Source organism: Mastigoproctus giganteus, chromosome 7 (assembly GCF_048544385.1).
Source record: "Mastigoproctus giganteus isolate SK-2022 chromosome 7, ASM4854438v1, whole genome shotgun sequence".
NCBI lineage: Eukaryota > Metazoa > Arthropoda > Arachnida > Uropygi > Thelyphonidae > Mastigoproctus > Mastigoproctus giganteus.
Window position 1 is genome coordinate 61,720,211 of NC_143581.1, and position 23,550 is coordinate 61,743,760.

General features: G+C 37.1%; 1 protein-coding gene across 1 annotated transcript in view; it reads left to right on the forward strand.

Moving 5' to 3' along the window:
• LOC150082954 (putative ATP-dependent RNA helicase TDRD12) overlaps window positions 1–23,550 on the forward strand; it is a 180,325-nt gene that overhangs the window by 66,558 nt on the left and 90,217 nt on the right. The window contains exon 7 of the mRNA XM_090378334.1: window positions 459–569. Within this exon, the coding sequence (XP_090234460.1) occupies window positions 459–569 (111 nt within the window). The remainder of the gene's footprint in view (window positions 1–458; window positions 570–23,550) is intronic.

Genomic DNA, 23,550 nt, shown 5'->3' on the forward strand with positions numbered 1-23,550 from the left:
GGGCTAAAATATTTACAAACTATACAAATATTGAAAATATTTTCAAAATACTAAACTCTTTATAAATATACAAACTATATTGGGTCCCTTCATCAACTGACATTACAATGGATCATCAAATGATGCTGTGCGTCGTCATGAAGCACAGCACGAGGTTGGTGAATGTTACGGAGGCAGTCTTTCAATGGAAGACAACAGTGTAATTATTTACCTGCACATTTGTAGTGATGTAATTGCCCCACCCTCTTCTCTCATTGGCTCAAGTAAATATCACTAGGAGAAAAACGTTTTTAATGTATAGAGAGATAACAAGCAGTTTTTTTTATTTTTTATTTTATGAAAATTATTGCTGCTATTAAATAAGTAAATATTTAGACCCTTCTATTCCTGTAAGAACAAATGATTACTTATTGTCATATATTTATTTATTTATTTTATTTATTTATTTTCTTTTCAAGCTTGAATGAATTATCAAATGCTATTAGCCAGGTGGTTGAAAGTGGAAATCTAGAAAAGTCTAAGTTAAGAATAGGACTCCTCTGCCTTGCACAATTTGATATGGTTAAAAAGTATCTAAGTTTTTTGTTTATTTATATATGACTCACTGTATACAAGATAGGATCAGAAAGTTTCAGTACTGAATTTTTATTTAAACAAATGTAATATTTGCTGATAACTTCAAAATAATAATTTTAGCTGTTGCAATATATTTTTTCATCAGTTGCATAATTGAAAAAAGCTTCTTTCAGAGTTCCTTTGTGAAAGTTCCATGATTATATTTGTTACAACTGCCGTGATTTTTTGCTTAACTGGAAAATCTATATCTTTTTAATGGCTTTATTACTTTGGTTAAAAAGTAAAAAACACAAGTTCAAAGTCAGGTGAATAAGAAGGATTTTTTAAAACAATCAACTGAGTGTTTGGAAATTTATTCAGAAATTATTGCCACAAATAAGCAGGAGCACTGTCATGGGATAATTTCCAATTTTTCTTTACCCATAGATCAGTTCTGATACTTCTGATTTGCATATCTTAAGTGCTTGATGATTTCTGAGTTGTATTTTATTAACAATGTAACCTCCTGGTAATAGTCGAAGAAATAATTTTAGCATAGCTTTAACTTGAGATCTGTTAATCCAAATTATTTTTCTTCCTGGGAAACATACAAAATTTCTTGTTCAGTGGATTGTCATTTTTTCTACCAGTCCTGTTTCCATCCTATTAGCAATTAAAAATTTGATAAAAAATAAATAAATTCCATATTCTTTTGTTTAAAATATTGGTTAGTGGCTTTGGAACCCACCAGATAATATTCCAATTTGAAAGTTTGTCTTCAGTCCTTATTTGGTAGTTGACCTGAATTGGCCCTTCTAATCTAGGAAAAAAGAGTTTGTCCTGTGTTGATTTGCAAGATCTTCCCATATCCCATACCTTGCACCATCCTCAGTGATATTGGTCTCATCCACTTATTTTACCTCCCCCCCCCCTTTTTTTTTTCACCATATGTTTCAACAATCGTTTATGCAGTCCTTGAAGTTGATTAGAAAGAGAAATTTTTATAGATATTTATTTTTTAAAAAAATTACTATACAAGATTTCTTACTGTCTGTAATTAACATAAAAATAAACCAAAATACTGTCTACTAATACAAAATATTCTAAATTATAAATTTTTTCTTGATCCTATCTTTTATATTAAAACATATGTTTCATTTTTAAGGAATTAAAACCTGGAACATAAGTATATTGTTTACTTTATATCAGGTCATTTCTTTTGTCTTTTTAAGATATTCTTTGAGATACATGATTGCTGGTAATGGAAATAACAAAGTTATATAAATAAACTATTTCTTCCTGTTTATATATTCCTTATATATAATTATTTTATTTCTAAGAAATGTGTATAGATTATAGTGTCAGATGTTTTATGCAGGATTTTCCCCTGCCTCTTTAGTTTCTGCAAAAACAGCAAATATCCCTAAATATCGTTAGAATATTTTATTAAAATTAATCTTTAAATATAATGGACTGAAGTTAATTTTATTTTATAATATTGAATATTTTGAGTTTTACTAAATTTAATATTGTATTGAAGCAAACTTTAATAAGTAAAATAAATAAGAATAAATGAAATATATGAAATAAGGAATACGAAAATAACCTTACTGCTGCACACAAACAAGCCAAGCCATACAAGGATAATAGGAAATAAATTAGATAAAGCTGTAAAAACAGCAGAAATTCTTTCATAATCTGTGCAGTGATAGTTGTCTGAATTCACACTAATCTGAACTTAGCACTAATCTAAATCAGATTCTGGTTTAAATAAAAAAAAATTTCAATAAGTAAAAAAAAAAAAAAAAAAGTCTGTACTAAATAGAGAGCTTGGATTACCATAAATCGGTGTTTATGTTATTGTTATAGAAGTTTTAGAGAAATAGTTCCCTAAAACTTTGTTCCCCTCACCAACAAGATTGGTGAGGGGAATAAATGGGTCCTCTTACCAAGAAAAGCTTAAGTTCTGCAAATTGCGCAGCTGGAGACTAGGCAACTAAGATGATCTAATTGAGGATTCTTCCTTTTGCTCAGATTACGAAACTGTTGGGGCATAAATTCAAATTGAAGAAAGACAGTTGTAGAACAGATGTGTGGAAATTTTCCTTTAGCCAGTGGGTAGTTGATTACTGAAACATCTGTCGTTGTGGAAGTTGATAGCTTAAATAAATTCAAGGAAGAACTGAACAAACTTTTAAAGTGATTAGATGGATGAAATGGGATTTTTTTTTTTTTTTTTTGGCTGATGCTGTATAAGCTTGCTTTCTTACCTCATATGCATCTACTAATGATAATGCTAAAGTCACCATAAGTCTGAAGATTGCTACAACTGAAAGTCATGTGCTGTCTGTCTACAGCACTCCACACTGAAAAGTTTTCCCATGCTCTTAGAAGCTGAAACCAAATTGGCACTTAAATATGTTGTTATGTCTACTTAAAAATGTTTTATCTTCTGACCAGAATTGAGTAAGCACAAACCACTTACATTGGATGAATGTCCTTCACTGGAGACCATGCATGCTTGTTTATATCAACAGCAATTGTTACACTATGGTATGTGGATATATTTTATGTGAAAAGATCAATTCTTTTTGTTCAGAAATTTCAACAAATTACAATTTTTAACTTTCAACAAATTTAGAAAAATGCTGGAATTCAGTTTGTATCCTTATATTAGTAATTTTTTTTTTTTTTTTTTTTATAATATTGCTGCCATAGAACCTTTTCAGCTTAAATTTATCAAAATGATAAGCAAACTGGGGGTTTGGTTCGGAACAAGTTTCAAGTGCTGATGACAGAAGTTTATTTTACCAAAGAAAACTTTGGCTTTCTTTGGTAAAATTAAAAATGAAAATGAAAATTCTGCACAAGGTAGCAAAATAAACAAAGAACAGGCAGTGCTTATTATGTGAATTCCACTAGTAGACTGTTATTTTTATTATCATTAATTCCGCTAGTATCTATTGGCCCGGCTGCCAAGCGAATCTTTAGGCTAATCGATCTTCCCTGCGACTTCTACTGCAATTATATTAGAGAGATAAGAGTTTTCTTTCTTAAAGCATAAGGAAGAAGTTTCCAGAAAGGAAAGTAACCTTTCTTAATTTTTCTGTGTACTAATCTTCTATTTTACTCGCTTGGTCACTTAGTGGCACTACTCCTGCCTCCCTGTTGCGGGGCTGGACCTGGGTGAAAAGACACCACCCAGGACTAAAAGGAGTTTAAAATGGACCAAAAAACTAACAACACAAGATTGAAGAAAGTTAACTCTAATAAATCTGATGACTTACAACTGAACATGTCTCAGGCTAAGAGAATAAAAATCAACAGCTCTCAGCCTACTGTTCCTTTCTTTTTGGTGATACATTCGTTATTAACACAACCTGTTGGGAAATTATCCCCATTCTTAGTCCAGAAGACTATAGGGTCCATGGTTGGATCACCAAAAATGATAAAATGATTACAGTCGGTGATCTCTTAGTAGAAACCTCACTAAGTCATCATTCTGAGAAACTGCTAAAAACAAAGACTTTTGCAGGACGGCCAGTAGAAATTACCCCAAACAATTCCCTGAATACATTGAAAGGTGTTATTACTGAATGGGACCTTTTGACTGTTTCAGATGAAGAGTTACTGCTTGAGCTAACAGAACAACAAGTGATATATGTTAGGAGGATAATAATGAAAAGAGATGGCATTCTCAACCCAATCAGTTATTCTCACCTTTAACAATCCTTCTCTTCCCCACACAGTTAAAGCAAGATATTTAAATTGCAAAATCCAACCATATATACCGAATCTAATAAGGACCATATATACCGAATCCAATAGACTTAACAATATGTTCCCCATCAATTTATCCCAGTATAGAATGGTTCATATTAAATGATCCTTACAACAGTGATCACATTCAGATAGTATGTTCCATACAGACACAATTGACTCTTATAGAAGAAACCAGAACAGTATGGAATTTTAAAAAAGCTAATCGGAGTGGAATGTATGCAATTAATCAAGCTGGATAAGCAATTAATAGAAACCCTGCCAATAGATGATGCTGTTTTTACATCAGCAGTTACAAGCTACGGACGTTTTTACATCAGCAGTTACAAGCTACGGACGTTTTTACATCAGCAGTTACAAGCTACAGCACTGACTTTCAAATAAACTGCTAGAAGCTTTGAAAGCTACAATGTCGAATAAGTAAGGCAAGGCAGGCATGGCACAACTCTTGGTGGAATGCAGAATGCGTGACGGCAAAAACAAAACAAAATCATGCATGGAATGGATTCCGGAAATATCCAACTACCCTCAATTTGATTGCATATAAAAAAGCCAAAGCCAAAGCGAGGAGAATTCAGATAAAGGCAAAGAAAAATTCTTGGATCATGTTTGCTTCCACATTTACTAGGAACTAGAGTCCTGGTGTGGTGTGGGAAAAAAAATTGGATTTTAAGTGGAAGATATCCAAGCATACAATCTTCCATTGGAAAGGGCAGGACGTTTTTACATCAGCAGTTACAAGCTACAGCACTGACTTTCAAAAATATAAAGAGCAAGCTGAATGGAGTAAGTTGAATTTCTCTACCAAGACATCTCATTCCTATAATCTACCATTCCTAAAAGAGGAATTACAAAATTGCCTAATAGCGCACCAGGTCCCAATGGCATTTATTATACTATGATACAACACCTAAACTCTGATTGTCTGGATATCCTACTAGCTCTATATAATAGAATTTTTCTGAACAACCTGTATTCATCCATATGGCAGCATGCAATTGTCCTTGCATTTCCCAAACCCAGAAAAGAACCTTTCTATACATATCATTATCGCCTGTTTCACTGACCAGCTGCTTAGGGAAAATCCTTGAATGAGTGGTGCACAATAGACTTACATGGTTGCTAGAAAAAGAGAATGTTTTATCACCCCACCAATTTGGATTTAGGAAAAATAGATCAACACTTTATCTACATGTCAAAGTTGAAACAAATATTAGAACTCATTTATAAGAAAGAAGCATATGGTGATGGAAATCGAGATCTTCAAAAAGCTTTTGGCACAACATGGAGATTCGGAATCCTACAAGATCTATTTCAGTTAGAATACAGAGGACAACTTCCACAATTTATAGAAAAATTGCTTACTGACAGAACACTTCAGGTACGATATAAAGGCTCTTTATCTACAATTTATATACAACAGGAAGGGGGTCGGTCCCCCAGGGCTCAGTATTAAGTGTAACCCTGTTTGCGCTGTGGGTGAACAATATCACAAAGGTTATACCACCTTCACTGGAAATATATATGTACACAGATGATCTTTCCATTTCATTTCAATCACAAAGCATGAACACAGTTGAATGACAGCCCCAATTATCCATAAGCAGAATAGAAACATGGACTAAAAATGATGGATATAGAATATCTGAGAAAAAATCAGCTGTTCTACACTTCTGTAAAATGCGTGGTCTTCATCCTGAACCAGTCTTATACTTAAATAAAATTGCTCTACCTGTTCAAAATTTCTCCTTCTTAGGCTTAACATTAGATAGAAAACTGAACTTTCATGAATATATACTAAGACTTAGAACTAGTTGCCTCTCAAAACTTAAAATCTTGTGCACAGTATCCTCAATAGCCTGGGGAGCCGACAGGTACACATTACTACAATTATATAAAACTTTGATTAGATCTCGCTTGGATTATGGATCTCCTGTATATGCTTCAGCAAGAAGGAGCATGTTACTTCACCATAATGCTCTCTGTATAGATCTACGAGCCTTTAGAACTTCACCAATTTACATCTTGTATGCAGATGCATCCGAACCCCCGCTACACCTTTGACAAGATTATCTATTGTGCATGTATGCGGAAAAAATATGCAGTCAACCATCACATCCATTATTCATGATCCACTATGGACGAGTAATTATGATTGCAAGCCAAATGAAAATAAACCAGTAGGACTGCATCTCAGACACAGCTGAAGTTTGGGAAATACATTTCCAGCACATTTCTGCAGTAGATATAAACTCAGAACCTCTTTGGATGCCAACTGTGCCTTTGTCCATATCACATCTTACAAACAGGAAAGGCGCCTCCGTAGCCAGGTGGGAAGGAGCAGCAGCGCGTAGCACACGCTTCTTGATTAGACCGCGGTTCGAGCCCGTCACCACCAAATACGGAAAGGTCAAGGAGTGACCACCGCATATCCCGGAGCAGTATGGCCTTAGTTGCTAATAATCCTAAAAACCAAATAACTAACAAACAAACAAACAAACAAACAGGAATAAAAAAGAGATCTCTCCAGCCGTTATTCAGAAGCTCCATGCACTGCACAGTTTTGAAAATAGAAACAGTCATCAGATTTACACGGATGGATCAAAATGGAATAACTCAGTAGGTGCCATAGTCGTTTTACCGAATATACTATATTTGTCTTCTTGCCCCATGTTTGCAGTATTTTCAAAGCAGAATTATATGCTATTAAACTAGCACTGGATGATATTACCGAGCACCAACTTCTATCTGCTCTAATCTATACTGACTCCCTTAGTGCAGTAGCAGCTCTACAGAATAGCAAATATTCCTCAAATTCCTTGATTCAGCATCTTAAAAAACAACTCAGAGTTTTGCATTAAGCAAGAAAACAAGTGTCTATCTGTTGGAACCCCAGGAAATACTATGAAGATAACTGTTAAGATGTAGAAGACAGAGTGGTTACACAAACATAATTTTGAATATTTTTTCACCAGATAGAAACCTTTTTCATAAACAGATTTTACATAACTTAAAAGGCCTTGTTAAGATCACAATGCCACCAGAGTTTTGATATGAGAAAAAAATATTTTGATGAATACAACTTGCAAAACCTGTAGAAGTTCCAGAGCAATAGGAATATTTACGAAAGATAATTGTTAAGATGTATAAGACAGAGCGGTTACAAATGACCATTACTCTTTATGGGCTAATGTTGTTAATGGAGATACCACAGGGTTAACACTGTGAGGTTCATTATTGTTTTTAATGTTTATTAATGATAGTGGTATAGGAATTTTAAGTTTGATGTCTAAGTTTTCTGATGATACAAAGGTAGTATACACTGATTAATGTTAATGACATAAATCAGGATATGCTACTTCAATGTCTAGATAAACAAAAGCAGATGGGCTGAAAAATAACGATGGTGGTTTAAGGTTGATAAATACAAGGTGTTATTCAAGAATTACCCAGCCAAATAGGTAGCAGTAATTCTAGAGTAACATATTATTTGGGTAGCACTGACTCGGAGAAATAGCACAAAATATTTCACTGAGCAGAGTGCAGACAGGCTTCTAGGATACTGCATTAAGTTGTGTTGGTGATATACAATAATTTTTCCAGCAGGGATAAGAGAGATGATTATCCCATTAGTGTAATGCAATAGTTAGGTAACATCTGGAATACTGCATGCAGTTTTAGAAATATCATTTTAGAAGGCCTTTGATTTATTTGAATGGATAGACAGAAGAGCACACACACACACACACACAGAGAGAGAGAGAGAGAGAGAGAGAGAGAGAGAGAGAGAGAGAGAGAGAGAGAGAGAGAGAGAGAGAGGGAGAGAGAGAGAGAGAGAGAGAGAGAGAGAGAGAGAGAGAGAGATCAGTTTGTGGCACTGGAGAAAATACCTACCAAGAAAGATTGGGATTCTGTAAATTCACTGTCTGGTAACCAGGCATCTGCATGGTGATCTAATTGAAATTTTTAAGGCTTAAAAGGCATAGCTGCCAACTCAGTGGATTTGCAAAAGGTTTACATCTTTTTTTGACTCAATTTGAGCTTTTCCCTGATTGAATTCATCTCACAATCATGGTGGCTGAGTGGGTAAAGTACCTGCCCGGCAACCCAAAGGTCGCGGGTTCGATTCCCGCCTCAGGCTTGGATCAAAGTACTGCAAAAACCTTGGGAGGTGCAATATGGCCACAGAAGCCGATGCGCCAACTACCACCAAATCAAAAAAAAAAAAAAAAAAAAAAACAATCATGGTATAGTTGGTATCAGAGTTTCTCCATATTTTTGCAAAAATATAGTTTGACTATATTAAAATTCAGAATTTTAAAAATATTCTGTCAATTTCTTATTATTTTCATTAATAAATATGGCTTAATAAACAGCTGAGAATAGTTTTGTGTAAATGGTTAGTTAGCCATAAACAGAAAGTAAACTTTATTCTGCAGATTTTTTCCAATGCAGTATACAGATAACCCTAATATATAACACAGTAGTTAGGTTACTATGAAATGTTGTGTGAAACTGTGTTATGCAGGACTAAGAAAAAACACAAAAAGGGAGGGTTGCATTCCAAAAGCTAACAAAAATACTCCATTCTAGATTTTGTGTATCTTCTTCTCTCTTTAAAAACACTGTAATCTGGTTTTGTTTGCTCTTGTTTGATAAATCTTTGTGAATTTCATCATATGGAACTAAGCATTTTTGAACTTTGGGCTCCTTTCATTCAAGAATCTGCATTCAAAAAATAAAATTCTAATTGCTCAGATAACTTGATGCCTTCCCATAAGCTTTTTAGTGTAAAATTTGGAAGTTTAGAATTTTCATCTGCATTATCATCCTCTGAATCGATTTGATTTTCCTCCAATGCCATTTCCACCAAATCCACTTCACCAGCCTCTTTTTCTACCAGTAATTCTTGAACATCTTGAGTAATCATATCTCTCTTTTTTTTTTTTTTTTTTTTTTTTTTTTTTTAGGAGCATTATTAACCTAAGACCATGTTGCTCTGCATATATTGTCTATAAATTGCGTGTGTCCTGAGGTCAATTTTCTGTTTTGATGAACGAAACATCCGAGTTTCCGGGAGAGAAAAAAACCATGCTACACTCGCCTGAGCCTGACTAACTCAGCCACATTGTGAAAAAGACTCATAAAAATTCCTCTCATCACTGACAGTATTCAAACTCAGGTCTTTTCCACTGGGTGTGGGGGAGGAGGATGATTCTATCAGCTGTGTTACCCACGAGTGCTTTAGTAGTCATATCATCAAAACCTTTCCCTACTACCGACGTAACAAGTTCTACTATTGCACTGATTCCGTTTTCTGCCAGTTCAACCATAATTCCTGAAGGAACTGACTCTGGCCATACATTTTTCCACACGCATTTAACATTGACAGTTTTACTTCTTTGAACGATAAAGCTATGATTCTGATACAGTCCACAATTGTGAAATGTTTCCATGCCTCCATTACTTCAGTAGATTCAGAATAAATTTTTCCCAAAATCCATTGTAATGATTTTCAGATGTAATGAGCTTTTAAGGTAGATATAATGCCTTGATCTGAATAAAAGAAGCTGTATTGAACTGGCTGAGTATTAACCTAGTACAACTGTGGTGGTAGAAACTTAACTTCAACTTTTGGATGGCCTAGCGTGCTATCCAACGGTAATAAAACTTTGAAATCTAGATTTTTCCACAAATTCAATAGTACAGAACATAACACGGGGATTTCCCAACAATATATATATATATATATATATATACAGTGAAACTTCCCTTTAACGGACAGCCATGGGGAACGAAAATGTGTCCGTTAGAGAGAAGTGTCCGCTAACAAGAAGTCTGCGGGAGAAAAAAAAAAAGAAAGAAAGAAAAATCGTTAAACATTTAATGTAAAATTAAATTAAATTATATACAGATTTTGCACAATATTTTTGTAAATAATATACATACAATTGTGCTATGCATATTATGACTTTATCTTAAGAAAAATACATACAGTAATCACTATGTATGGGAACATGCTATGTAAAAAGGATAGGTGGAACAGGACCAGGGTATGTCTGCCAGGGGCAAAGGTTGATGACGTTGTAGAGCGGATATCATCTTTCAAGGGCACAAAAGGTGATATAGTTGTACACGTTGGCACTAATGATATTAAGAGTAGGAGACCGGCAGAATTACTCAACAAGTACAGGTCACTGTTGAAAAAAAGCCGAGAATTAGGGTTGAATTTAAAAGGGTCTGCAATTCTGCCCAGACACGATAGGAGGGAGTATATGATGAGAGCCTTGTCGATCAATTCGGCCCTGGAAAGATTGTGCAAGGCTCTAGGGGTAGAATTTTTTTCAGCCTGGACTGTACTTGTTAACAGGAGAGATTGCTTCTACAGGGATGGGATACACTTAAATAGAAAGGGTGCAAGAATATTTACTGATGCTATCGAGGCAGTGTTAGGTGGGTCGGAAAACTGCTAGCTTGGGGGGATACAAAGACTAATAGTTTAACAGTAACCGCAGGCAGAGGTGAAGGTGATTCTTGCACAACTTCTATTAGAATAAGAAGCGACCTGGAGCGAGGGGTGTTGGGGGTTTCAGGGACGGATGGCAGTCATCCTGGAATAGTTGGGTATATGGGATGTGTTAGGGTAATAAGGAATAGGCATAGGAGCATGTATGCTTGCATGTATACCAATGCTAGAAGTATAGTAAATAAATTTGATGAATTTGAAGTGTTGGTCAAGACATCAAAGGCGGATATTGTTGGGATAGCAGAGACATGGTGTCACAAAGATATAAGGAATGCAGAACTGGAATTTGGGGAGTACAATGTGTACAGAAAGGATAGACAGGACAGAAAGGGAGGAGGTGTTATGCTGTTAATTAAGAAAAACATAAAATCAAAAGAAGTGCATCCAGTTGATATAGATGGACAGTGCACTGTTGAGTCAGTTTGGTGTGACATAAGCACTGCAAAAGCAAAAATAAGAGTAGGAGTGTGTTATAGGCCTAATGACTCGAATGAGTACAATGAACAATTGTACAGAGAAATAGAGTGGGCCAGTAAATCAGAATGTCTTATAATGGGGGATTTTAACTTCCCAGATATTGACTGGAACTTGTGGGTTGGTCACTCACACACTAGTCAGACTTTTGTGGATTTATTGGATGATTGTTTTCTGCAGCAGCATGTTCGAGAGGCAACCAGAGAAAGTAATACTCTTGATCTGGTTATCAGCAGTGATCATTCGTGTATTAAGAATTTGCAGATAAAGGAACCACTAGGTGGCAGTGATCACAGTGTGCTGAAGTGGGATTTACTCAAAGAGGTAACTACCGTCAGGGGTAAAGGAAAGGGTTTTTGCTTCCGTAAAGGGGAGTACAGTGGTCTCAGACAGTTTTTAAATTCTGTACAGTGGGATCGACTGACGATGTTACAAACAGTAAATTCTAAGTGGGAAGCATTCAAGGAATTAATCGTGGAAGCTACTAGACTTTTCATACCGATGAAGAAATATTGTTCAAGGTTTAGGCCTAAATGGTTATCAAATGAACTAATGAGACTCGTAACAGAGAAGAAAAATGCATGGGATGCATATAAATTATCAGGCGACGCAGAAGCCTGTAGCAGATATAAGCTAGTCTGTAATCAGGTCACAAAGGAGGTTCGGCAGGCAAAGGCGGATTACGAGAAATCTTTGGCAAAAGATGCTAAGAAAAACAGCAAGGATTTCTTTACTTATATAAACTCTAAAAGGAAGGGGCTGAATATGATTGGTCCACTTGACATCGATGGTTCGACTGTTGATGATCCTGCTCAGATAGCAAACAAACTGAATGAGTATTTTGCATCTACATTCACACGTGAGGAATCATTACAGTTTGAAAATGGAAGAAGGTTATCAAATTGTAGCAGTGTGCTTAATGATTTTGTAATAACTGAGAGCAAAGTGGAGGAGAAATTGTTGAAGTTAAACATAAGAAAGGCACCTGGGGCGGATGGGATCTATCCAGTTATATTAAAGGAGGCGGCAAAGCAACTAAGCAAACCCTTAGCCATAATTATGAGAGCATCCTTGGATTCAGGGGAGGTTCCCACGGACTGGAGATGTGCAAATGTATCCCCAATTCACAAAGGAGGTTCGAAGGGTGACACGAATAATTACAGACCAGTTAGTTTAACTTCTGTTCCGGGTAAAATAATGGAGTCACTGGTTAAAGATGCATTGCAGGATCATCTAGACAAGACTGCAGCAATAATTCAAACACAGCATGGGTTTGTTAAGGGAAAGTCTTGTCTGACAAATTTGATTGGTTATTATGATGTGGTCACAAAGGAACTGGATGCAAAAAATAATTTTAATATCATATACTTGGATTTCAGGAAAGCTTTTGACACTGTTGCGCATGGAAGACTACTGTACAAATTGGAGCAGAATGGTATTAAGGGTAAGTTGCTACAATGGATAAAAGGATGGTTAAGTGGGAGAAGACAGAGGGTGGTAATCAATGGGTGCTGCTCTTCGTGGACTAATGTTATTAGTGGAGTCCCACAGGGTTCGGTGTTGGGTCCACTGTTGTTTTGTATATTTATCAATGATATTGATGAAGGTATATCAGGCTTAATGTCGAAGTTTGCAGATGACACGAAGGTTGGCAGGGTTGTTAATGACAGTAATGGCAGTGTGCTACTGCAACAGGATCTAGATAATTTGGGCAGATGGGTTAAGAAGTGGCAACTGAAGTTTAACCTTGACAAATGCAAAGTACTGCATATGGGTAGAAGTAACCCAAGAGAAACGTACCAACTGTGTGGTACTACACTTAAGGTGGTAGAAAATGAAAAAGACCTGGGAGTAATTGTGCAGTCAGATATGAAGTTTTCTGAGCAATGTAGACAGGCTGCTAGGGCAGGTCATGGGGTTTTGTCAATGATATATAGGAATTTTGCTAGCAGGGAAAAGGAGGTGATTGTCCCTCTGTATAAGGCAATGGTCAGGCCACGCCTTGAGTACTGCGTACAGGTCTGGAGGCCTCATTTTAGGAAGGATGTAGATTTGCTTGAGCGTGTACAGAGAAGAGCAACACGATTGGTGAGGGGAATGAAGGGATCCTCTTACCAAGAGAGGCTTAAGTTCTGCAAATTGCAGTGGCTGGAGACTAGGCACCTGCGCGGTGATCTGATTGAGGTCTATAAGGCCTTGAATGGGTTGAGCACGCTGAATTCTGATGGGATCCTCCCACTTGTTCAGAATACGAACCTACGGGGACATAAGTTCAAATTAAGAAAGGACAGATGTAGAATAGATGTGCGGAAATTTGCCTTTAGCCAGCGGGTGGTTAATTGCTGGAACAAACTTCCATCTGTCGTTGTAGAAGTTGATAGGTTAAATAAATTTAAGGAGGAACTGGACAGGCATTTGGAGGGAATGGTGTGATTTTTTTTTTTTTTTTTTTTTGGCTGATGCTGCATAAGCTCCTACACTTGCTTTCTTGCATCATGTGCCACTACTACTACTACTACTACTTATTTTCTTCTGCACCTTCTTCCGGCTGATAATTTTGTTTTCAACATTTGTTTGGAGTGAAGAAACCATCGAAAGTCCTTCAGTATCTTCTTCAGCGGCGAAAAACATTTTTAAACGATTGATTTGTATGAGCGCTTCTTCTGTTTTCATCGGTGGTTCGTCGTTAATATGTTCTTCGACAGAATGACCTCCTTCCATTTCTTCATCCTCATGAGGAACTTCTTGAAAAATATTGATGATAATATCGTTGATATCTAGAGCACCATCTTCTGTAGTGAGGTTCGAGTCTATATCTTTGTAGCCAGGGTCACTTGTAGCTGAAGTATCGTACATTATCAATAGATTTTGAAGTTCTTGTTCTTCTTGGTGCTCCACATTGCTGTTCACAACTTCAATTTTTGCGTTTGAGAAGCCAGACTTTACAAAACAGTTCAGGTCAGTTTGTTTTCTAATTGTGTGAAACTGTGTTATCGCATCTAGGATGCTGATTTTCTTTGCAAGGTCACTCGCACATGTTACATCATTCATGTTTGCAATGAGATGTCTTAAAACACGTTTTCTGTAGTGAAGTTTAAAATTTTTTATTATCCCTCGATCCAAGGGCTGACACTCTGCAGATGTGTTTGGTGGCAGAAAAACGATTTGAATGTTGGACAATTCAATGTGCGGGTGAGATGCAGCATTATCCATGAAAAGAATAATTTTTCTGTTTTGAAGAATCATGTTTTGGTTAAAGTGACTTATCCATTCGCTCATGATATCTCGTGTCATTCACGCTTTTTTATTAGACTTCCAGTCAACATTCAAAAGATGTAACTCTATGCCCTTGAAACAACGAGGATTTTGTGGTTTTCCTATAACAAGAGGTTGTTCAAAGTCTCCCAGCATATTTGTACACAATAGTACAGTCAAGCGTTCCTTAGAAATTTTTCCGCCCTGGCACTTTTCGTTTTTTGACTCATCACAGTTGTAAATATCCTTAGCTTCAAAATCACTACATAAATCTTCCAATTTGACGGTGCACTCTGTTACAACCCCAATATCAACAGATCCACCTTCACCACTTACGGTTTTCCAAGAAATTTTATGCCGAGTTTTGAACTTGTCTAGCCATCCCTCAGAAGCTTTGAACTCATTTACTCCCATAGATTTCGCAACCTCCAAAGTCTTTTCCCTAATAATAAGGCCCATTAATGGGAATTTTTTTTGCACGTGTGCAACAAAACCACTTATACGTAACATTGTCAATTTGAAGTCCAACAGTTTTCGGGAATGATTTTTGAACCCGATCATTTCCGTGTTGCCAAAATTGTTTGAGCAGTTCATTTTTTCCCTTTAGGATGTCGCTTACCTGCGTCTTCCCGATTTTGAATTTTGCAGCGAGATTGTGAACACTATTTTTTTGCCGATCATACGCATTAATGAGTTCGACTTTATCTTTTAAAGTTAAATGTTTATGAGAAGACATTGTGCTCTTCACACGGCACTGAACAAAACTGAAAACTGAAACTCAAAAGACGAAAGGCTGACCAAATTCCCCTCCCCTGCACACACCGAATTCATCAGAAGTTTTACATGTGATTTTTTTATTTTATTTTTTTTATTATTATTTTTTTTTTGGCTGATGCTGCATAAGCTCATACAGTTGCTTTCTTGCATCACATGCCACTACTACATGCCTTAAAATTCTTGAAAAAGGGTTTAGAACCGCGATGTAAACCTTGATAAAATTCAGAGAATCGGAAATAGAAAATAAACACACTATTGAGGCAATACGTGGAAGAAAAGTTCCTAAAAAAGGGCCGTGAGCTTTCCCGCAGTCCGTTATGGGGAGATCAAATTAAGTGCTAATCTAAACGAAACAGTGCAGATTGCCTGTCCGCGTCCGTTACAGAGAATGTCCGCTAGACAGAAGCTGAAAACACGTTAAAACCAATAGAGGTGAGTTGGGGAATTTGAAAATGTCCGTTAACGAGAGGTGTCCGTTAGGAGAAGTTTCACTGTATATATATATATATATATATATATATATATATATATATATATATATATATTTTTTTTTTTTTTTTTGACTCGCAAGTCAACAGCGGAGATTCAAAAAGAGTGGAAATGTTGAAAAATTACATCCAACATAATAGCAGGTTTTCCCCCCACAAAAGCTCAAAAATACCCTGTTATGCGAGGTTTGCTACAATTCTCTAACCGTGTTATAGCAAAACTGTGTTATATAAGCACCGTGTGATGATTGCCGCAATTTATATATCATGTTAGAACGAAACCGTGTTGTAGAAGTACTGTGTTATGTGGGGGTTGCCTGTGTATATATATATATATATGTATATGTTACAGTACAGGGAAGATACACTTTCTCAGTTTAGAAAGCAGTAAAGTTTAATAAAAGAACTTAAAATTTTTTAAAACCCAATATCATTAAAGATTTATTTAGAAATAAAATGAATTATGGATTTTCAACTCCTTTAATTGGTATTGCCAATGAGAGTCTAGAAATATGTTATATAACACCATCCTTCACTGTCAGTAAACTAGAAAAGACCACCTTCCTTTCATTCATTCCTCAATTATGCAAAGCTCAGCAAGAACAGGTATAGAGATAATGCATCATTAACATCAAAACAAGTTGATGGATGATGAATTGAGAATGGAATTTACATTGGCAATGCAATTTACTGTGTATTATACATATGTAGGAGGAGGAATCATTAATGCAATTCTTCCAGCATTGTGCCATTGAGGTGATTTGTATGCTGATGCAGTCCAATGAAGTGTTATAGTTTCAAATATTTAATACACTTATAATAGGAGCTTTATGACATTTATGAGTAAATATGGTAAATTGTGTATTTAGTTTGTTGGTCAGCTGACTTTCTGTTGCGAATTCCTAAGAATAAAGTTTATTACAGCATTCAAAAATCTGCTAGTCCCGAACAGAATTCATAGATAGCAAGTTGCCCAACCCAGTATTCACAAGTTAAGTTATTATTTTGACTGTTGAAGTACTGATTAAGTCGTCATATGTAGACATGGTGAAGATATCAGAGATGGTGTCACTCAGATATAAAGGATGCAGAATTTGAATATGTGGACTGCAATGCGTACAGAAAGCGGTGGGGTTATGTTCTTCATTAAAAATATAAAACCTAAGGCAGTGCATCCAGTCAACATGGATGGCAGGTGCAATGTTGAGTCAGTTTTGTGTGACATAAGCACTGGAAAAATTAGAGGAGGAATGTTTTATAGGCCTAATGACAGTGATGAGCATAATAAACACCTATACAAAGAAATAGAGTGGGCCTGTAAATCAGAATGTCTTCTAATGGGGAATTTTAACTTTCCTAATATTGATTGAAACTTGTGGGTTGGTCACTGACACACACTAGAAAAATGTTTTGTGGATTTTCTCCGATTACTGCTTTCTATGACAGTTTGTTAGAGAGGCAATAAGAGGAAGCAATGTTCTTCATCTGGTTATCAGCAGCAATTCTTCATGCATTAAGAATCTATAGTAGTAGTGGGGGGATGGCACCACGGAACAGACGAGCATGGGGAAGAATTGCCTCAGCCCAGTAGCGTGCACCAGTTACAGTACCACTTTCCAGTATCTGGAGTTGTGTACGTCCATCCATGATAACACGTCGACCGCCATATCGATCCCTTTCAGTGATGTTTGCCGGGGTGATGCCATGTATCAACCTCTCGCCCGATTAGCTGCCGTCCAGAATAGCTGCTGAGACCGAATCTACTCTCATCAGTAAAGAGTACTTTAAATAAAAATTTTGTGGTTGTAACCTTTAGAAATAGCATGCACCACTATATAGTACCGCCTTCCAGTATCTGGAGTTGTGTACGTCCATCCGTGATAACACATCGACCGCCATATCGATCCCTTTCAGTGATGTTTACCAGGGTGATACCATGTACCAACCTCTCGTCCGATTAGCTGCCGTCCAGAATAGCTGCTGAGACTGAATCTGCTCTCATCAGTAAAGAGTACTTTAAATAAAAATTTTGTGTTTGTAACCTTTAGAAATAGTGTTGGCCCTTAAATTTTGCACACCAGTTTATTAGCAGAGTCGTCCATTGTTCAGTCCTGGGTCCATTGTTTTTTTCCTATATTTATTAAATGATACTGATGAATGTATATCAGTCTTAATGTCTAAGTTTGCAGACGATGCAAAATTTGGCAAAGTGGTTAATGAAGGTATGCTGCTATAACAAGATCCAGAAAATTTACGCAGAGAAATAGCAGTTGAAATTTAACAATGTAAAATGCAAGGTACTGCATATGGGTAGCAGTAATCTCAGAGTAATGTATCAACTGTGTGGTACTACACTCAGGGTAGTGGAAAATTAGGAGTACCTGAGGTAATTGTGCAGTGTGATATGGAGTTCTCTGTGCAGTGTAGATAGACTGCCAGGACAGCTCATGGAGTTTTGTCAATGATATACAGGAATTTTGCTAGCAGGGATAAGGAGGAGATTATCCCATTGTATACTCCCTGGTCTTCTACATCTTGAGTATTGCATACAGGTCTGTAGGCCTCATACGAGAAAGTATGTAGAGTTGCTGGAATGGGTACAGAGAAGGGTAACAAGATTGGTGAGGAGAACAAAGTGTGCTCTTACCAAGAAGGGCTTCAGTTCTGCAAATTGCATCATCTGGAAATTAGGTGCCTCTAAGCGATCTGTTTGAGGTTTTTAAGGCTTTGAATGGATTGAGTAAGCTCAATGCTGGTGCTATTCTTTCTCTTGCGTAGACCAGGGTTCTTAAACTGTGGGTCACGAAAAAGATTCTGGAGGTCACAGCAAACATTGATAAATGTGATTAAATGAAATATTTATTATAGAACTATTGAAATTATTATACACCAGCAGTTCTTAAACTGTAGGTTGCGACCCATCCAGGGAGGTCACTGATTAAAAAAAGTTTAAGAACCTGTGGCTTAGATTACACATGTGGGGTATAAATTCTAAGGGAGGATGGTTGCAGGCTAGATGTGAGGTCTGCCCTCAGCCTGCGGGTGATTGACTTTTGGAACAAACTTCCATCTGGTGTTGTAGAAGTGGGCAGTTTGAATAAATTCAGGGAAGAACTACACAAAGTATTGAGGGGGGAGCGATGTGAGAGGTTTTTTTTTTTTTTTTTTTTTTTTTGTTGATGATTTATAAGCCTGCTTCCTTGCACCATATCCCACTAATAATAATAATAATAAGGGGACACAATTAGCCCAGTGGTTACAATGCTGCACCACCGATCTCACAGACCCAGTTTCATATCCCACCAATGTGAAAGCTGCTTCACATTGGTGGGTTTCACATTGGACCTGCCTCCCTCAAAGTCAGTGATGGCTGAATGTTCAGAGAATGGTGCCATCTGGTTTTTGCTCCCATTACTACCACCCACCACTGGATGCAAAAGCCAAAGCTAAATAGGTTCACCTGGATGAAGATGAGAAGTGGAAATATTGAACATACTGCGTTGAGTGTGGCACAGGATAAAGTCACTCATGTTTGGATCTTAGGCAGAGGGGTCAGTTTGAAAGTTGGAGACAGTCTCTCATGGACAACAGTGGAGCGAGTAGCACTGTCTCCCATATGACTACCACAGTTGAAGAACAAGACCACCCAGTTCAACCAGCTGGAAGTGCTTCCTGTGCAACTGCACTAGCAACCACCCAGGAAGGAAGAAGTTGACGAATGAAGTGTAGCATCAAAATGAATATGTTCATCATGTGAGCATACCATAAAGTAACAAAGTAATAGATAGACATGACAATGTACACGGCAAAACAACACACCAGGCGCCTCCGTAGACAGGTGGGCAAGAGCAGCAGTGCGTAGCACACCTTCTTGATTAGACCGGGGTTCAAGCCCGTGACCACCAAATATGGAGGATGTGGAAAGGTCAGGGAATGACCACCGCATATCCCCGGAGCAATATGGCCTTAGTTGCTAATGCTCCTAAAAATCAAAAATAACAACAACAACACACCAAGTGGTTGGAATGGTTTCCATCTTTTCAGGTCACTGAACAGCAAATAGCAAACCAGAGATGGACTATTGTCAAGAAGAACCTGAAAACTCCTGCAATCGTCAAAAAAATTAAGGAGGATGTGAGTAACTAACTACAAAGAACAACTAATATGGACCCAGTGGAACTAGAACTGGAAAAGATACAGCAAGCAAGAATTACAACCTGGAGTAGCCAAAGGGTAAACAGATGAGGTCACAATATCTAGAATAGAAGAAAGCCCTAACAGAATTCAAGGGTGTGGGTCTTGTGGGGTCTATTCTGAAGCAGCAGAGACCGAATGAAGTCCTGTGGCAAGTCACAGACCGCTTTAATAGGCAAATAATACCAGATTTTCTCAACAAAAATCATCCACACATCCATTTACCCTGCTGCTGTAGCAGCCACCTGGATGAAAGGAAGAGAAACCAGAGACCAGCATAACACAAAATACAAAGACAAGGAACCACCAGCTTGGGAAAGAAGGCTGTAGCAGAAGACAGAAGAGATAAGTGTGAATATATGTTAGTACCAATGGGGTAATAGAAGTAAGAAGCTGATCAGAAAAGTGAAGGCCATCCTCAAGAAAGACAACATCCACAGTAAACACAAAACTCTATAATTAGAGGATCAAAGAATACCTTGCCACCATCAAGCAGAAACTCCTGGAACTCGGCCAGAGACCTTGACATTACAGGAAGAGTGCCCAGAGAAAAACAGACAATGGGATATTTGATGAAAACCAGAGAGCCTTCTACAGGAAAATCAGACAAAAGGAGAAGGAATGAGCAGACCCCCTCAATCAAAGCCACTTCAAGTTTTGGGGCAATCTGTGTAGCTGCAAAGTTAGCCATAATGGCTGTGCCCCCAAATAGATTTACAAAGGAAGAAAACCAGGAACGCACAAGAGATGACAGAATGGGAGATTTGGGAGGAAGTACAACAGTCAATCAGGAAGTCCCGCTACTGCCAAACCCCAGGAATAGATAACATCCACAACTACTGGTACAAGAAGTTCAGCTGCACACATATAGGCACATTATGGAGCAGTTCACCAGATAATAAGGCACCCTGATACAATTCCAGGGTCTCTGAATCAAGGAATCACCTATCTGAAGGCTAAGGACAAAAACACCACAAATCCAGTGAAGTACAGTCCAATCACCAGTCTCTCAACAATGTACAAGTTCCTGACCAGCTGTATAACTAGAAGAAGATATCAGACCATTTGGAGAGCCAGAAGCTCATGGAAGAGCAGTGGAAGTGACGTAAGCAGATGATCTAAGGATGCAATTAGCAACTGGCCATTGATGCTGCCATTATGAAGCAAGCCTACAAGAAGCACCGCAACCTATACACGGTCTACATAAACTATCACAGGTGTTCGACTCCGTCCCCATAACTGGCCGATAGGGACATTGAAGATCTACAAAGTCAACCCAACACTGATCGACTTCCTTGAAGCAACCATGACAAAATAGCAGATCAGCATCACAACCAGACTGATACCATCAAAAGAGGACTCTTCCAGGGAGATGCCCCAAACCCACTATCGTTCTGTCTAGCACTCAACCCGCTGTACACCTCTCTCACCTGATGTACATGGATGATATCAAACTACTGAGAATCAACTCTAACAGCTACTCCAGATCACTAAAGAGTTCATCCTTGGTGTCAAGATGTGATTTGGCCTAGACAAATGCAAGACCCATGGATTGCATCAAGGACATCTAGGTGGTTGAAACTACGAACTGGTGAAGAGATTGTAGTCATGACAGAGGGAGAGATCTACAAAGATCTGGGAATGATACAGGTTATGATTTCTGTGTTTCTGTACTGCACAGAATATGCCAGAATTTAATTTGTATTGAAATGCGAGAAATTCTCTTGAACTTTTCTTTCACACCAAGTTCAGGTTACTACGTCTTGGGCAAGGCATGGATGGTTTTTCACATAGAGTTGATAGACAAATTACAATGATATATCTCAATGCATAATGAAAACAATAGACCTTCCTTCCATTCAGGAGCTTTTACCAACTTTCAGCGATCTAATATCAAGTTAATGAGTTTTTGCTATATTACAATTGTAGAATTTTTCTCAATTTTTCATGAATTTTTAACTCCAGGCCTTATGCTTTTGGGAACTTTGAATCTGATACTTTTGGAAACTTTTTTTTTGTCAATGTCAAAAAATTATTACAGTACACATTGTAACAGAGTTGTAATGAAGTAATAGTAACAGAAGTAATGTAATCAATGTTCCCTCTTAATTTTTTTTACAGCTGCATGGACCTGCCACTGCTCTGAGCAGAAAATTTTTACACAACTTGATATCTGCGTGGCACTTTAAAAGTTTTCTGTAATATACATAATAAGAATGTTTATGATGAAAATTGAAAAACTTTATATTTTATTTATTAATTGAATGGTACAATAAAAATCGGCACAACAGAGAAAATTATTTCACTTTTCAATAACTTTTTCTCGTCTGTCCTTATTAGAAATCCATTGACTATAAATACTATCTAGATTAATTTTGCAACCAGATGAAAGATAAGTCTTAATCATCGTCAGATCATCCAAATGTTCAACTTCCAGTCTGTTTCTAGATTTACATTTGATGGAATTCATGATGCTGAATCCACGTTTGCATTCAGCACTAGCAGCTTTAAATGTTCCACAGATGTCAACAAGAATTGACAGTTCTTCAGATTCTTCGTTTCTGAGTATGTAGTTCAACATATCAGTGAACAACTTAATTGAACCACTTTTAACTTTCTCAGAAATGACAAATTTCAAACCACAGTACAGATGCGATATTATGGTGACAATGCTTTCATTTATTGTAATGGTAGCTGAGTATTTTTTATTAGTTCTTGAACATTCTCTTTTCCAAATTTAGAATTGGTTGTGTTTGCCATAGCAATTGGGTCAAAAGCTTGCCATTCTCTTAACTCACCATCAGGAACTCTGTTGTCCAAGTGATTACACACACACCCCCGACCGGGCTAGCCTGGTGAGGAAAGTGCCTGCCTGGCAACCCAAAGGTCGCGGGTTCGATTCCCGCCTCAGGCTTGGATCAAAGTACCACAAAAACCTTGGGAGGTGCATTATGGCCACAGAAGCCTATGCGCCAGCAACTACCAAAAAAAAAAAAAAAAAACACACACGCACGTTTAATGAATAGAATAATAGGCATAGTACCGACGTCAGAACTTATAGATGAAAGCAAATCTTTTACTTTGTCACTCCAATAAACAGTATGGACAAGATACTGTGACCTTATCTTGTTAATTTTTGCTTTTGCATACTTACTTCAGTGCTTCAATTGTATTCAGTCAACTTTTCTGAAAGAATTTACAGAGAGATGCCAGATCTTCTAAAACATCATTAAGAACAGTTAACACTACTCAATATTGTGGATTGGCCAAAATCTTCAGGCAATAGTTACTGGTTGGATCGTTACATTCATTAACTTGCTCTTTACAATACTGGATTAAAACTTCATAATTTCTCATTAAAGCAGTTATGGCAAAATGTCTTGACAGCCATCTCACTTCATTTAGTGGTCGAAATGACAAAACATCATATTCTGTAACATTGGCTAATTCTTCTAGCTCTCCTTTTTTACTATACGACCTACTGAACATTGTATATACTGT